This window comes from Melanotaenia boesemani, chromosome 5 (assembly GCF_017639745.1).
Source record: "Melanotaenia boesemani isolate fMelBoe1 chromosome 5, fMelBoe1.pri, whole genome shotgun sequence".
In the NCBI taxonomy this organism is placed as follows: domain Eukaryota; kingdom Metazoa; phylum Chordata; class Actinopteri; order Atheriniformes; family Melanotaeniidae; genus Melanotaenia; species Melanotaenia boesemani.
Genome location: NC_055686.1, coordinates 32,579,204 through 32,597,289, shown reverse-complemented (window position 1 = coordinate 32,597,289; position 18,086 = coordinate 32,579,204). Strand labels below are relative to the sequence as shown.

General features: G+C 41.2%; 1 protein-coding gene across 2 annotated transcripts in view; it reads right to left on the bottom strand.

The window, feature by feature from the left end:
* Window positions 1-17,956, bottom strand: part of LOC121639867 (RAS guanyl-releasing protein 2-like) — a 51,846-nt gene extending 33,890 nt beyond the window's left edge. For both annotated transcript variants that reach the window (XM_041985444.1, XM_041985445.1), the window contains exons 1-6: window positions 17,409-17,956; window positions 4,108-4,244; window positions 3,894-3,996; window positions 3,610-3,666; window positions 3,122-3,253; window positions 1,915-2,065 (exon numbers count right to left, since the gene is read on the bottom strand). In XM_041985444.1, the coding sequence (XP_041841378.1) occupies window positions 1,915-2,065; window positions 3,122-3,253; window positions 3,610-3,666; window positions 3,894-3,996; window positions 4,108-4,177 (513 nt within the window). In that variant the 5' untranslated portion in view covers window positions 4,178-4,244; window positions 17,409-17,956. The remainder of the gene's footprint in view (window positions 1-1,914; window positions 2,066-3,121; window positions 3,254-3,609; window positions 3,667-3,893; window positions 3,997-4,107; window positions 4,245-17,408) is intronic.
* Window positions 17,957-18,086: the final 130 nt, after the last annotated feature.

Genomic DNA, 18,086 nt, shown 5'->3' with positions numbered 1-18,086 from the left:
GTAGAAACACATCAAAGGACTTTATTGCCTTCTTCTGTGGTCGGTCAACATGGACCTCACTCCAATGGTCCAGCACCAGAGGCCAAGAGGGACCATTGTTCCCAGGGGAATGGGCTATATAAGTATGTGTCCTGAGACTGGACTTGAGTTCTAACATTGTCGGCTGGCCTGAGTTTTTACTTGTCTTCTGGTTGTGTTTGAACTCCTGTGATCGCAGTAAACAGCTGTGTCTTTTCACCGATCTGAGTGCCTGTCGTTCATGTGAGGAATTTTCCTAACATATATATTATGATATATGTCACAGATGGCCAACTGTAGTCATTCAGAGTTATCCTGCAACTTGTAGATGGTCCCTTCTCCAACACACCTGAATTCTATAAATGGCTCATTACTAGTCCTCTGCAGAGCTGAATCACATGCATTGGGGCAGTGTTTCTCAATCCTGGTCCTCAGGGACCACTGCCCTACATGTTTTAGTTTTGTCCAACTCCAGTACACCTGATTCAGATGAATATAACTGCCTGTCAAGTTTTTTGCAAGCCTGCTACTGAGTCAATTATTTGAGTCAGGTGTGTTAAAGATGGATACCTTTAAAACATGCAGGGCAGTGGTCCCCGAGGACCAGGATTGAGAAACACTGCATTAGGGAATTCAGCCATTTGATTCAGGTGTGTTGGAGTAGGGATGCATAAAGACGTTGCAGGATAGTAACTCTTGTACTGTGGCACCCCTGATATATATTATGTATGATGATATATTTTGTATTATATAAAAATATTATATATGATGATATTTTATCTGCAACTGACCTGTCTCTTGCCTGCTAATTGCTGGGAGAGACTCCAGCTTCCCAGCGACCCTGAACTGGACTAAGCAGTATACAGAATGAATGAATGAATGATATATTATATATAATAAATGAAGATATATTATATATGATATATAATTATATATATTACATTTTATGTGACATATGATTATAAATAATATATTATATATGATGATACATCATGTATCATATATCATATGTATGCATGGGTTCTGACCGGGTACTTCGGCTTCCTCCAGGTTAATTAGTCATTTCTAAATTCTTCTTAGGAGCAAGCGTAAATGTGTGAGAGGTTTTTATGTCTCTGTATTGGCCCTGCGATGGACTGGCGGCATGTCTTGGATGTACCCTGCCTCTCGCCTGTTAATTGCTGGGATAGGAAATTCTACCCTGTGCTTGCGTAAGGAGGGAATGAACAAAGAATACACAGATAGACCTTCGGGGAGTTAAATGTCCTACATCTAGACCTGAGAAATGTTAGACGCACCAGTGCAACCAAGACAAAAAGTTGCACTCTGTCATGTCATTAGAGGTTTTTGTTTTATTGTAGTGATAATTTGTAATGGTAATTTTACTGTAATTTGCAGGTCCGCTGGTATTTGTTTTTGATGACTGTTTCCCCAGCCTCATGGATGATTAACATTTAATCACAATAATCAGTCAATTCCAGAAATACTTTACTTTGCATGTGATCTGAATGCAAAAATAGTCCATTAACGCACAATTACACAAGCAGGAAAGATTTTTTTTTTTTTTTTTTTTAATTCATTTTAATGTAGAATTTATTTCAGAGGAGACTCAATAGTTTGGAGAAATCTCACTGCCACCATTTTGTTGCCACCACAATGGACTATATTATCTAAAATAAATTAAACTAATCTTCTAACGTTAAATCGCTCTCTGGCTCCAACTATAGCAAAAATGTTTCCAGACTACGAGCATAATCACTGCCTGGTGAATGTTATTTTCTGTTCCCATTGCTGTTGTGGCATGTAACACTGAGCTCCCTGAGAATCATAAGAATCCCTGAGATGTAAACATCACATTAGATACGCAGCTTCGTCGAAAGCTGAGCTCAAACTGACCAGGATCTTGCAGAAGGATTTGTACTCCAAGTAGGTCAGGTGTTCAGCCAGTTCACAGGAGTCGAGGTGGTCAAACAGCAGGGACATTTTCCTTTTCTTGGACACAGATGGGACACGCTGAGTCACCTGCCGTTTCCATTTATATGATGGCCTGAGAGAAAGAAGAAATAAACTGTTTTCTCTTCACTGACTTTACCAGGACTGCCTTTATAGCCAGAACAAAAAGTAGTAGCAAAACCAAAATAACCGCATCATTTCCCCAGTAAATGATACAAAAAGCTCATTAAAACCTCCACAAAATATTGCTGTCCACCTTTTTCTGTAGAATTTATTTTAGGAAGGGTAGTTAGCTGCACATTCATCCTTTTTTACTGAGCAGGAAAACTGAGGGCACATAGAAATGTTTTTTATGAATAAATGACATTGACAAGTCATCCACAGGCTGGGCTTACACCAGAAGACTTGTAAAAGATTTGCACAAGACTCTGAAGACTACCAGCTCACATCTAAAGACTAATGTTTAGAGTCTTAAGTCTCAGCCTAGTCTCAGTCTGAGATTTGACAAAGACTGTGAATCTATAGGGTCACAAATTACAAGACTGCAACTAGATTCTTTTAGCATTTTTTGTGACATGTTGGACAGTTGATATGGAGCAGGGCTGATCTGCACACAGTAAAGCAAGCAAGGAGAGCGTTTCCCTCCAGGAGGGAATTACACATCATCATTATTAAGTGTGGCTTTGCATCTCCACCAGGTTTTACACCAACTCATCAGAATCTGGAGGGATGAATGAGTTTTTATTCTCTTATTTGTTAGATCATTATACTGTAACACATAAATGATCCACAGCAGACATTTACTTCTAATATCCACCCGCTCCTCTTTCTGGACGGTCCACCGACGACGTTTCATCACCGCTTCTTGTTCGTCTGTTTTTTTTTCTTGATCGTGTTTCATCACTGCGACTTGCGATAATATCTAACATGTTAGAAATTGTCACAGATCCAAGACTGGAGAAAGATTGAAGTTAAACAGCCAGATTACCAGCTCACACCTAACGACCGAGATGACGGGAGCGCGCTGTGACTCCAGCAAAACTCCTAAGATTTCCTAAAGACTTCCGTTTTTAGTCTGCGACCGTGAAAATCGTTTGGTGTGAGCCCAGCATAACACAGACATACAGCATTTAACAGCCAATTCACTCACACACTGTCCAGGTCAATGAGCTGACTCTGGCTTTCATTGCCCTCAGTGGTCAGGAGGTCTTTATAGTCTTTGATCTGGTCTGCAAGCTCCGGGTTCAGATTGAACTCTGCGGGAAACTCAGAGATCCAGTACCTGGAAAAAAAAAGCCCAAAGGCAGATGATCAAACAAATAGGAACATATATGAGATAACTATAGGAAAATAGACCTGTTTACAAGTTCAGTGCCTTTAAAGTTTGAGATTTTTATCGACCCTGCTTGTTATATAGTTTTAAAATGGTACTTTTCACCAAATCATAGGATTTCTCTAAGGGATGTTATTAATGTCAACACAGGCAGTAAAACACATCAATCAAACACATCAAGAAGACCAGCTAAAGAGAAACAAGAGGAATGGAGGAGACTAAGAGATGACAGATGGAAAGAACAAAGACTGGAAAGAAGAAGCATGAGATGGGATAAATGTCAGGCAGAGAAAATGCTTCATTACTTGACAAGGTGGCATATTCTTGTCTGGCACTCGCCAGTGCAGCTCTCGTCTTGAGATCTGATACGCAAGTCAAGGTACAAGCTGATTTTCATCATACCTGCATCTGTCTTCAACTTCCTCTCAAACCTCATTAAACTTGTAGAGATTTGGAAGAACAATAATTATAAAACTTTCTTTTTCGTGGTACTTCTCCCATCCCAAAATCCTTATTAGCGACTTGCCTTTAACTGGTGTGTTCAAAGACAAATGACATGCAATACATGTAGAGCAGAGTTAAAGGATACTTGAGCACAAGCTTCTTAGCCATGTCCGCCGAAGGGATGTACCAAGGGTGCATCATGAGGAACATCCGGACCAAGGAAACATCCTTCAAATTGCCCTTCTCGTCTTTAAAAGCAAAACTTCATCATTAAAGCCCATCTATTTTGGGCAGCTGCTGAAATGTAAAATATCGTAGCAGAGCATTTTCTGAATTTTTAATAACCAATTTAAACTTACCAAAGGCTTGGATGCACGCTTCCACCAGTTCGTCCACCGTGGCAGATTGCTCAGACAATATGGACTCCATCGTCCCTGTCCTCTCTCTCTGCTTTTCCCTTGTTTTCCTTTGTGTGGTTTGGCTGCTGTGATGTTCACTGAACACATAAAAAGATAAAAAGCAAATAAAAAAAATCAAAACATGAGGAAAAAATTTGGAATTTAACAGCTGTAACTGAATGTTATCTTCCATCCCGCTCAAAGCTGCAGAGTTTATATTATGTTTGCATTTACATTTTTCTAAAGCAACTTCGAGCATAATTGTAGTAAGAAACCCTGGTCCTTAGATAAAGTGGCAAATCAATTTAAACCCAATAAAACACAAAGTATAAGTATGAACAGAGTAGAAGTATGGCTGTACAAAGAAGTGCAGAAGTGTAAGGAAGTGTGTGTTAGTACTGGTGTGTTAGAAATGAGTCCTTCATAGATTCTTGAAGATAGGCAGGGACACTTCTGCTCTGATGGGTTTGACGGAAGCTGATTTCACCATAGTTGAGCTACAAAGGGCAACAGTTTGTGCAGAGACAGCTTTGTAAGTGGGGATGACAGTAACTGATAATGTTACTATAGGAGGAACAGGACAGTAATCCTGTATGAGATTTGAGATAACTGAGTGTTGACCCAGAGGTCAATCTGCAGGCAGCATGAGTGACTTGAATTTGATCGGGGTAGCCATGGGCAGCCAGGGAAGTTCAATGAGTAGTGGTGTAACATGTGACCTTTTTGGTTGATCAAACAGCAAACTGCTGTGCTATGGATGGTCTGTAAGGATATCACTCTGCAAGCTCAGAGACAGAGAAAAAACATTGCAGTAGTCAAAGTGAGATAAAAAAAAATACCTGTATCAAGGGCTGGGTGGCATAGCAAGTCAGATTTGACTTGTTTTTCATTTGTAAAGTGCAAAGCACCATGACCGATAAACAGTTCGGTCATCAATCAAAACATCCCGGCCTCTTCTGCTCTGGTTGGGGTGATTGTTGCACAAAATGTTTTCATGCTCGTATTTGGTGCTGTTTAAAGTCAAGTAGTCAAGCTAAAGTCCGTCTTTCGCTGGGCTTACACCTAACGATTTTCAACCGCAGACAGAAGTCTTTAGGAAATCTTACGCCTCTTACTGGAGTCGCAGCTTGCTTGTTAGGTTTAAGGTGGAAATCTGCACTGTTTCATGTCAGTCTTTCCCTAGTCTCCGGTCTGTGACAATATCAAATGTGTTTGATATTATCATAAGTCACAGTGACGTAACACAATCAACAACCAAGTATCAACAACACCCAGGAAGGGCTCAACGTAAGCCGACCCCTTATTAGGAAATATCCAGTCTTATCTGATAAAATAATCTTGAAACGATGAGTGATATATCATTTAATACTATCATAGAGTAACACATCAGAAATACCTTGGTCATATTGGCTGGTTGTTATGGCTCAGCAGTTACTGTACAACATCTAATTAGCATTTCTACATCCACGCCTGCTTTCTGACTGTGAACTTTAAACCCAGACATGGCAAACAGACAGATATATGTGTGGCTTGTCTAACACAAAGATAGAAAACCACAAGCGCAATCAGCAGGAAACCAAAACTTATCTGCCCCGACATGCTTTAGTGCTGTATTTAAACACATGTGACTTCAGTTTTTAATACATCAAATGTGTTGATGACATTAGTTTGAAGATACATTTAGACTGAAGGTGGTTTTAGAAAAGCTGGTTTGAGTTTAATCAGACTTTGAAGACTATTTTTATGCCATAGTACATGTACTTTAGCTGTGTCTGAAACTTTTTCCTGTCTTTTATAGTTTACATCTCATTCTGGTGGTAAACGAGACTACTGTGGCTCGTGCTGAGAAGTGTGATAGTGACACCCGACCAGCAAAGTTTTACAATAAAATCAACATCAGTGCTCCCTGCTGCTGCCTCTCTGAACTAATGGCTTTTGAATGACGTGGTCCTGAGAAGGGTATGAGAAGTATATGTACATATGTATTGTGCCTGACACAACAAAGCCTTTCACCGCACTGTCTCTGCTGCAACACGGTGGGTGGACACACTCAATTACAGGCTTCACAAGCTGTCGCAGTAACGCTCATTTGTGTGGGAATAGAGAGAAGAGAAAACAAAGAGAAAGATGGGAAAAACAATCTGAAAGCTCTTCGGTCATGATAAATATCACACAGCGAGAAAGAGTCAAAGTCACAGTGATGATGAGAACTAGAATAGTAAGCTTCAAATGTGTGATTTTATGGCAACAACTAGATAAAATGCAGAAGGAATGTAGACACAATTTAAAATAAAGATGCCCTAGTGGCTATAAATAGACATAAAAGTTCTGCACCGCAACCAGAAGTTATGAAGCAGAACTGCAACCTAAAAGAGAAACCTCAGAGAATAACACTGTTGCTTGTGGGACCCCTGCATCACACAGCTCACAAAAGTCAGCAAAATCTTTATCACTATCTGTAAACGACTGAAGGAAGCAAAATGGGTTGATATTACCATGACAGATTTATTATCAATAATGAGAGTCTACAACTGGCCATCTCTACAAAGGCAGAGGTGCCTTTGTAGAAAGCCTTCAAAAGCTTAAAGACTGAATAATAAATTCCAGGGTGCCACCTTTGTAAAGGCTGAGTCTGTTTTTGACTGGTCTAGTCTGGCACTGCGGCACAAGCTGTGCCCGTCTCTATGATGATACTATCTTGCCATTCCAAGCGAATGCACCATTCATCATCTCCCTGACAAGCAAGCCTTGTCGCAACCCAGAAAGCTTTTTTCTCTCTGCGCTTTCAGGAGAATTCAGCCTGATTTATCCTCAATACATTCACTCTGTCTGTTTTTTTTTGTTTGTTTGTTTGTTTTTTTTCGGCCCTATGCATAGTTTCATTTCTGATTCTGTTTCTGTGGCTGTAAAGCAGTGGATTGAGTGGAAGTAGCTCACAGTGTGAGAGCTTTGGTGTCATCCTTGGTTGCCTGGTGACGACGACCCAGGGCCATCGATCAGGCAGATTAAGGGGTGGGATGGGGGCGCAGCGGGGATAAAGGGAAGTTGACAGGTGCCTGGTCAATCCTGGCCAAGCAGGATCTGCAGTATGCTGCTGCTTTACTGGGCAATGAAAATGTCACATACTCTGGCTAGACACACACTGCTGCCTTTGGTGTCTCTGCTCTTACAGTCTCTAAAGATGTGGAAAATCTACAGCTCACCTTGTTCTAATTAGCGTTTTTAAAGACTTACCTATGATCATTTAAATGATTTGTTAGTTTGTTAAATAGTTTGTTTTGTCTCTTATAAAAATTAATAAGCCCACCTACTTTCAATTCTAAGGTTTTCATATCAAACACGATAAAATATCATCATATGAACAGCACACAACATATCACTCTGTTATGTATAAAACAAAAGCTAATCCGAAATGCAGAAGTGTGTGAAAATGTGTGAAAATGAAGAACATGATTTGATAGACTATAGAAGCACCTTTAGCAGAAATAACTTAAAGTAATTGTTTTGTTGTGATGTTATCAGTCTCTTGCAGGGATGTGGAGGAATTTTGGTCCATTCATCTTTACATTGTTGCTTGAGTTCATTGAGGTTTGCAGCATTTGTTTCTGCACAACTCTCTTAAGGTTCAACAAAAGAGGACTTGAAGAAGACTTTAATTGGACCATACTGGGTAGTCTGGGATGTAGCTCTTGGGTTTTTTGGAGTTTCTCTGAGCATTGCACAGTTTGGGTGAACCTATTGGGACGTCTATTCCTGGGTAGACTGCCAGCTGTCTTGAATGTTTTCTACTTGAGAATATTCATATTCACTGTAAAATGGTGGACTAGCTTGGAAATGGCCTTACAAGTCTTCCTTATAAGTCTTCCCAGATTAATGGGCAACAACAAACACCAGCATGTTAGCGCAGTTACTGCTAACATGTTTTCTTGCAGCTAATATCAGCATAGCAAGTAAAATTCTAAAGTAAATCAACATGACAAACATTTTACACGTTAAACATCAGCTTGTTAGCATAGCTGTTGTTAGCATGTTTTCATAAAGGCTAATGCAAAGATTTAGCTTTAGCTGGGTCTCGTAGAGTGCAATCACTGTGTAAGTCTCAATAATTGATAGTCCATGGTTGAAATAAGGGCTGGTTGGTGTACACAATATATTTCTTTTTCAAGGTTAACAAAAGAAATAAATAAAACACTTAATGTCACATACATGAACACTGATGAACATGTGTTTTTGCATGCATTTTCCATTTCAACAGGAAAAGGCTCATAAAAGTTAGGCTACAAAACTGCTTTGCCTTCACACACATGCACTCAAGTTTTCCACGAATCACTGATTAGCGGTTGCTTTCGTCAAATGCTCCAGCTACAAACTCAAAGAGCATTTGTTTTCACATGACTGGTGTAAAATGTACTAGAAAAACTACAACAGGAAACAACTGGCAAGCGGCCTGATGTCTGACAGTACAAAGCTCTCACTTTAAGTTTACTAGCATTATCTCGTCGTTCTGTCCTTAACTGGCTGTAAAAACACATCTAAACACTACTTGTCATATCATAGACACACTAACCTATCTCTTCTCCAACACTCTGTAGTTTGCCTCAGGAAGTTGTAGTGAGGGTGCTGTGTGATAGGACAGATATAGTTCTCCAGAGGGGACAACACAGTGGTTGGTGGTAGCCTCTATTTACGGACTTCAGGCCAGGCTACTGGGGGCAGGAAGAGAAGCATTTCCTTCTCCCTGGACATACAGAATGCCACATTGGTCGTGACGGGGAGAGACCGGCTGCAAACAGAGATTAGCAGCTACACTTTCTCCTTAGGGAGCTAAGTGGTTGAAGCAGAGGGAGGAGAGGATGAATGGGAGACCTGGAGATAAGGAGAGGATCCAGGAGGCAGGAAACATGGAAAGATGTTGCTGACTGAAGATGTAGGAGGGGAATTACTCATGGGGAAAAACTATGAGATAATAACACAGATATGTCTGTTAAACCAAGAAGGCCGCCCTAACAGTGTATGCAAGCAAGGCAAGCAGCACATTTTTAATTGTCATACAGATAACTGAAGGGAGTGAGGGAGAAAAATATTTTAATTTGATAAAGCAGCTGCCAAGTGTGTAATGTTTTATTTTGTTCTCCAGAACACAAAAACTCACGCATCCAGCTCCAGATCTGGTGGGCTTGTATGTAGCAAACAAAACTTGTAATGTGTGAAGCAGGGGGGAAAAAAGACATGTTAGGGTACATTCTCCAGCCTCCAAAATACAACAATGAGTCACGCTGTGCTTTGTGTTGGGGCTTCCTGCTCAAACATCTGTCCTTTTAACAGACATGAGAGTTTGCTTCATAACAAATACCGGAAGGGTGTGTTGGTATGTGAAATGCAGAGTGTGTATGTGCATGTCTAAACTTATTACAAGTGCATACCCTCTAGCTTGATGAGTAATAGGGCAAACCTGATATATTATCTCTCATAACAGCACAATAGGGTTCTCCTTTCAGCAAACAGCCAGACGATTCCTGCCAACGCATCAGTCAGGGTTCAGTTTTAATGTTCTGCAAAGCTAAGTCAGGAATCTCACATCCTGTTGTGACAGGGTGTTCTTCTCACACAGGCGAATTCAGACATGTGAAGCTGCAGGCTGAAGATTTCTCACGTTACTGTGCAGATGATCAGAATCATTATTAGTTTTCAACATGCAGAATAACAAACAATCTAAACTTAATCTTTTCAGTGTTAATCTGGTTCATTTCCTTCTGAGGTCTTAATGCAACCATCATTCTGAGCTTTTTCTGAGTGTGAATGTTGGAAGTTTCATATTCACCGTGGCAACCTCCCCATCCACCCCCTCCTCCTCGAAAGAAGCTGTTAAGCAGCCACTGCTACTTCCTGTTTATGTAGTCCTCCCTAAAACAGCTCAGATCCCTGAGCACACCACAAACCCCTTCATTTCCTGAACATATAAAACACCATTGACTGAGCAGATTTTGATCTGAAAGTAATAGATTAACTGCAAACAGTCTGAACATAATGACAAAGGCAGGGAAGGCAACTTTGATTACAGGTGCAACATACCACAGAGGTTTTCAGTTCCCATTCTGAAAGGGATCACCTAACATCTGCAGTACAGATTGCCAAACAGCTGAAACTGACTAATCATGATTCTGCAGCTGTCATCACAGGCGATCCACCACCTTTAGTGATTACTTTCTGGGAAACTTCACCACTAAGTTTCAGTCTTCTCTCCCACCAGGTTTATTTACAGTTCTGTTTAGCCAAGTTTACACCAATGATCGAGGTCAGTCCAGGTTGGGTCCCTACCCTTTTTTTTTTTGCGTTTTCACAGGCAATAAACTGGGATGGGTGCCAAAGTATCAGATCCAAGGCAGCCTGTTATGGGACCCTTCACTGAGGTCCCCATAGCCCCGTTTCCAGCAAGGCCGCATGGTGTGCCCATCAAACTAAAGTCCCGCCCCTACCTGCTGAACAGCAGCGGCTGAACATTCATCTCATTCTGACGGAAGTCAGCTTTTTTCATTTGTCTCAAAGATGAATCATCATTTCTTCACCCACTAAAGTGGTGAGTAAGCTTTTATTTATACCTGCCAAACTGAATTTAACCCCCATTTGGAGGCTTGGCAGATGTAAATTTCTAGTTCAGTTTCCACACAGGGGTCCAGCTTGGGACAGGACAGTTTGGTGTAGTTTGGTTTTGTAAATCCTGATCTTTGTTGCATTTCCATAGTCAACTGTACCCTTACTCAGTAGGCTGGGTGTAAGCTGGATAGCACTAGATGTGTCAGCTATGTAATTGCATGGTGCAACACCTGTGTTGAAATATATGAAGAAACAAAGGACAAGAACAGCAGACATCCAGCAGTTTGTGTTCTTTCTTCTTGGCATGTGACTTTAAACAACAAATAATTAATTATGTATTTAAATAGTACCCATTTTTTTGCATTTCCACAGGCAAAATCTGGAAAAGATGCCAGAACATCTGACCCATCCTACTTTTAGAGGACCCTTCTGTCCTGGTTCCAGTCTTACCGATCTGATCCTGAAGGGTGGTACTTGTTGCAATCCACGGATTGGTTAAAAGAATCAACACTTCCTGAAGAACAAAGTGGGAACAGCTCCATGTTTAAATATACCTTGGATTTTTTGTCATTTAAAGCCACATGCCAAGGAGAAAAAAAAACACAAACTGCTGGAGGTCCACATTTCTCCTGCTTTGTTTCTGTGTCACATTCTTCTTTAGTATATTTGAAGGAAGGTGTCTTGCATGTATGACGACTGTGGAAACCAAACCACACCACACTGTCTGATCCCGAACTGCTTGGTGGAAACAGCGCTTTTGACCTCTAGATCTCCTCAAGTCTGAATGCCCCTACAAACAAGTTTCTCCCACTCCTCCAGGTTTCCAGAGAGGAGAAAAGTTGGAGATCTAAGCTGAGCCTTTGTTCACATTCAAAGACACGAGAGTAGGATTAAGAAAAATATGTGACCCAGTTCACATAAGAATCATCACTTCATGCTGGAATTGTAGGATTGCCTTAGTTCTGCCAAGTAAGTGGGAGTCAAACCTGAATGTGATTCCAGCTCATCCTACGCCTTAGAGCCTGTAAATTTTCTTTTTTTGGTCTTGAAAACCTGTTAAACTCCAAACAAATAGCTGAAAAGCTGACATAGGCTGAGTGTGGTTGATTAGGAATGTAGTGCCAGGACTGCGGAGGAGCAGATTGGATTAGAAAATAAAAAGCAAACTAAGGAAGGCAGCTGATGGGCAGAGTGTGCACCGGACCGTTCACCCCACTGATGACCAACATCCAGCCCACATGTCTGAGCTGCTGCTCTTTGTCTGCTCTCTGTAATTATTTTTATTCTGGTGTGCATCAATTTTACTTGCTAAGATCCTCTGTTCTGCTCTACTTTGTTCCTTCCTCCTCCTCCTCTTCCTCCTCCCAAATACCTTTCTAGTGGTCCTTTGGCATAAAGCAACAGCCTCCCACAATGGAACCAATTATGGCCAGCCTTCCTGATAAGTGCAAGTCGGCTGCAGGTTGAGATGGAGGAGGAGGCTGGGAGTGATGCTAAATATCAAGGGTGGCCGCTCCAGAAGCCAGAAGTAATTGCACTGCGGCAACAGAGGCGAGAAAAGAAAGACCAGAGATGCAGAGGGTTTTTGTGTGTGTGTGTGTGTGTGTGTGTGTGTGTTAATCTCCTCTGTAGCTGATTTCCCCAGCATCCTATGAGCCCTTTGAATCCCTGAAGTCCCGTCTTTTTAAAGCACCACATTTTTCAAGTCAAGCACCTCTTCAGCCATTTAGGTGTATGAGATCACAGAGTCCATGGGACATTTGAGACAACTGATGAACAAATAAGTCAGCGTGTGATTCAGCCTGAATTTCAATAACATACGGACGCTGTGAAATGTAAATAAAAACATAATACAATGATTTGCAAATCTCTCCCATTTTATTCCCAGTAGAACATAAACAACATCAGATGTTGAAACAGAGACATTTCTGTAAAAAGGTTGGAACGGGAGCAACAAAAGGCTGGAAAAGAAATTGCTACATATCAAAAACAACTGGAGGAGCATTTGGCAACTAATCAGGTTAACTGGCAACAGGTCAGTAACATGACTAGGCATGAAAGGAGCATTTTAGAGAGGCAGAGTCTCAGATGGAAAGATGGACAGAAGTTCATCAATCTGAGACAAACTGGCTCTAAAGATTGTGGAATAATATCAGAAAAATGTTCCTCAATGTAAAATTGTGAAGACTTTGAAGATCCCACCATCTACAGTGTATAAAAAAAGATTCAGAGAATCAGAAAGAGTCTCTGTGTGCATGGGACAAGGCTGAAGGTTAAACTGGATGCTTGTGATTTTTTGCATTAAAAGCAGACATGATTCTCTACTGGAAACCACTGCATGCAGTCAGGAAGACTTTCAGAAATCATTGTATGTGAACACAGTTCACCCTGAAATCCACAAAAGCAGGTCAAAGCTCCATCATGCAAAGAAGAAGCCGGATGTGAACAGGATCCAGAACCAGCGCTGTCTTCTCTGGACCAAAGCTCATTAAACCTATTAAGGCCCGACCCGTGAAAAAATGGTAAGAAAAGTCTAATTTTTTTTTAATGAGGTCTTCATATGCCCTTTAACAAAATTTAACAAAAATTAACATTTTTTGGGAGGGATATCTACCATTTATTACCATGTGATCCATTAAAATTATTATAATGCAGTTTTCTGCTTCTGGGTCTCTCTTAGGGGACAGAAGACAAGAATCAGATTGTGTTCAACAGGATTTTGAGCAAAGTTTATACCATAAATTGAAGCTAAATGTCTCAAACTGTAAGTAACATATATGTCACGTCGGGCTCTTATGGGTTAAAATGGTCTGAGCCAAAGTGGAAACCTGGATGAAAATGTGAACTAGTTTCTGGAAAGCATGGACAGTGTGTCCTGCAGACTAAAGAGGAGAGGGAGCATCCAGTTTGTTATCAGTGGACAGGTGAAAAGCTGCATCTCTGATGGGATGGGGCGGCATTAGTGTCTATGGCGTGGGCAGCTTCCACATCTGTGAAGCTCCATCAATACTAAAAAGTACATGGAGGTTTTACAGCAACATCTGCTCCCATCCAGACAACGTCTCTTTCAGGGAAGGCCTCACAGATTTCAGCAAGACAATGCTGAACCACATCCTGCATCCATCACAGCAGCATGGCTTCACAGGAGAAGAGTCCAGCTGCTGAACTGGCCTGCCTGCAGTCCAGACCTTTCACCAATTCACAACATCTGAACCATCATGGAAGCAGAAATCCAGCAACAAAGGTCCAGGACTGTAGAGCAGCTAGAATCCTGCATCAGACCAGAATGGGACAACATTCCTCTCCTAAAACTCCAGAACTGGTCTCCTCACTTCCCAGACGTTTACAGACCGTTGTCAAAAGAAGAGGGGATGCTACACAATGCTGAACATCACCTTGGAACTACTTTTTACAGACGTGTTGGTGCCATCAGAGTCACAATCAACTCATATTTCCCATGAAATGATAAAATATCTCAGTTCAACATCTGGTATGTTGTTTATCTTCTACTGGAAATAAAATATGAGATGATGAGATTTACAAATCATTGCATTCTGTTTTTATTTTCTATTTTACACAATGTCCCAACTATTTTGGAACTGAGGTTTTTTTTTATTATGCGTTTACTGACAGACTTATCTAAACAGACCCTGCTGATGCAGATGCCTGAGCTCATTTGCATCCTCTGAATCAGACACAGACCTGGATGAACGAGCGCACAAAAGCGAGCTTGTTCCGATATTCAAAACAGGCGCAGTTAATCGGCACTGAAAACATCCTAAGGAAGACACGAGCTGCACAACTACAGCTCATGCTTTCAAACATCAAGACAGGAAACCAGTTACATGTTACAAAGTCAAATCCCCTGGCTCTAAGGCCAGAACATGCGTAGATAAAGCTGGGGTGAAGTTGGCATTCAAATGCTTCATAATCCTTGCTGCTCTGATCGTGGTTGTAGAAAATCACCTTAAATCACCACAGTCGAGACAGCTGTTAGACTGTATAAGACATCAGGAGGGGGCTGGCTGCAGGAAAGTAAAAAAGCAAGGTAAGTCCAACCTCCCACACGTTTAATTCAGCAGAATCACAATAAACTGGAGTGTCCGTCGGATATTAACAAAGCTGCCAAAGGTCCTAAAAGTCAACGTGAGTACTTCCAGTTTTGCGTTTGCATCTTAAGCTCTAACATTACATACCAACAGATAACCAGTGCTAGTCAAAGCAGGATAAAGACCCTGCCACTCCCTTGGTCTAATTTTAGGCACAGGCCATCCTTCATCCACCTCTATGCTGCTCTCTGATGCTCTGCCTTCATGAAAATGAACACACTCAGGCTCGTTAATTCCATTTATGGATTCAGATCGCTGTAAGCCAGGTATTAATGTCTCATCAGAGCAGCTGAAGCACCTGAGCTCCAGGTTATGGCTGCTTAGAGCCTATTATTATCTATAAAGATTATAAACTCGCACAATCATTCCTTTGGTTGAGAGCTGGTCACACAGTCGTGTGTTCTGCAGATGTGCACCTTGATTTACATTTGGGCTGGACACTCCTGGTACCACCTCAGGTGATTGGCAGGTCACTGCAGGAGGAGTCTCTCCAAACATGCATAGATAACCAGTCTCACTACACCACCTTAAAGTACATTTTGAAGAAGGTTTTTTAATTAGTCTTTCTTTAAAAATATGGATGTAGCTGCATGTTTCTAGAAGAGATTTAGTCCCTGTGCACATAGAACTACTAATGTTATGTAAGGCAATTTACCTGATGTTAGCATGAAACTGCGTAGCAGTGCTAAAATAGTTATAAGTAGCACCATATTGGATAAGGAGAGTGTTCATGTCTTTATGTGCAATGTACACTTGGCTCGGTTACATCATGAGAAACTTCAGTCCGCTGTGCACACTTTCTCTGTTATACGTGTTGCATACATTTTTGTATTTTCTCATCAGTTCTTTAAAGCTATCTGTTCAACCTTGTTGAACCTTTCAGAGCATAAAAAAAAGTTCTGCTTGAGTTAAGAATAAACTGCAAGAACTCCCATAAGAATAAATTATGTTATTTTGTTCTTGCACCCTTGAAACCTAGAAGAAAGTTCTCATTTGTTGCAGAGTTTGTAACAAGCTTTACTTAGTGCTAACTAAGCTAGCGCTACATTATCCAGTTTCATTTAAACGGGAGGCTAGCAAGGCTGCTAGTTGATTTTAAAGTAAGTCACAGCATGAAAATTTGGAGAAATATTCTGTAACTAGTCTGATTTTGTAGAGGAAGATATAAGAATGAAGAGAAAGGAGATATTTCTGACTTTTTTTGTAGCAAGGAAGGACACAACCAGTCACCATTTCAGCCAGAACTACTAAAGGCTAGCACACATTACAGGATTCTTTAAACTTTCACAGATTTAGAGACCACACGCTTGATGATAACAAAAGACAGGTCGCACAAGATATTCCTCTTGTGATCTTATATAGTGTGTGGTGTGCACTACGGAGCACACTAACCAGTTCTTCAGCAGAATATCAGGTTCTTCACACTCAATATCCAGATCAAATGAGTCAAATGAAACTTTAGTGTAAACAAATATGGTGAACAAACAGGAAGAAACAACAATGGTTGTTTTGGCCTCCAACCTTCACAAAAACACAAAACACAAAAAGAGAAAAACAACAGGTGATGCGAATAACAGCGTTATAAATAACAGCGTTATAAATAACAGCGTTTTAAATAACAGCGTTACTAACAGCGCTCCTTTTTAAAGTAATAAGAAATCTAAATGATCACTCTTCCCATCAATATAACGTTGTTACAGCCAAAATGTGTCCAGTTACTGTAACTGAAGCTATAATTGAAGCTCTCTAGCCGAGAAGCATGCTTTTTGTTTGTTTTTACTTCCTTTTCTGTCCATTAGCAGAGTTAGCTCGCGCCTTGATTGGCTTTTGTTCCGATACACGTGACATTGCACACTGTGCATGCTCGGCTCCTCTCAGTGCGCCCCACACACTACAGGATTTCTAGTCGCAAATATTAGTGTGTTCATTATGTACAATCTCTCCTTCAAAGATCTTCCAAGTGGATCTGACCAGATAAAATCACTCAGCACATTCCACACCACAAGAAAATCGGACATGATGTTGTTTGCAAACATCCAACAGTTGGGCCTTTGCTGGCTTTGATGGTAAGAGGCAGATCGGGACAAAAATCGGCCCGATTAGTGTTTAACCGCCTTAAGGAAGAGAGCCATTGATCCCCCCACTATCACACCAAGGTTCACATACAGCACCTAAAACAAACAACTTAAATTTCATTGGATCTTATTGAACTTATTGCAAATATTTTCACTTGCTGATCCCCCCCAACCCCCTCTATCTTTAAAAGTCTAGTTCCGCCACTGAGTCTGAGCACAATTTCCATCACACAAGTCCCTGGTGAGTAAACATCACAATTCCCAAAGCTGATGATGATGATGATGATGATGGTGGTGCAACAGGACGAGTCTGAGTCAGGTGTTGCTGTTTCAATGCAATAATCACATTTACACTGATGTGAATCACCTAATCCGGAGGTAGAGGATCTATCCAGAGCGTCATGAGAAGCACAAGTCGGTGTAAAAAAGAAAAAAGATTACCTGCCTCAGTGTGCTAACATGCAAGTTATGACCCATTTCTTACCTTCAGACTTTGAAGGGTCCCATGCTCAAAGAGGAGGAGAGGCTGCAGTGATGAATGGTTGAGCTCTGAGATTTAAAACCGTTACATCACTGGCACCGCCGAACTCACCAACTGGTTCCAGAGTCTTCCTCTAACAGGGTTCAGGGGTAATCGGAATCCACAAAAACTCATCAGAGGATTTTCCTTCCTCTGAGTTGGTGCTGGCTCTCTGTGCGGACCATGCGGGTCTTTTTATTTATTGTCAAAACAACCTCTAAAGTCTTGTCCTCACGCACTCCTCGGAAGCAAGTTGTGGGTGTGTGCCGATGTGCAGCTCAGTCATCTGTTCGCAGCTGGAACGCGTGCCAACCCCTCTGCTCGCGCTCCAGCTGTGCGGTTCATAAGTCACACTGCGGAGCCACAGTCCCGCCTATTGGTAGTATCACAGCAACACCACGGTCCGTCCGTGTTCCGGTTGTGTACGAGCAGATACACGCGCCGTTACGCACCAAATCATCGTGGTTTATAATCTGTTGGCTTGTCCGCTATATAACTAGATCCCTGCCTTCAAATGCACCAGTTTACCTGTTGTGTTCACGTGCTGGTGCCATTGTTTTATGCTTTATTTATTTATTTATAGCCATAAGAGGCAGACTGCTGCAGTGGTGGAATGCGGAATTAATTTATTCCTTTAATTAA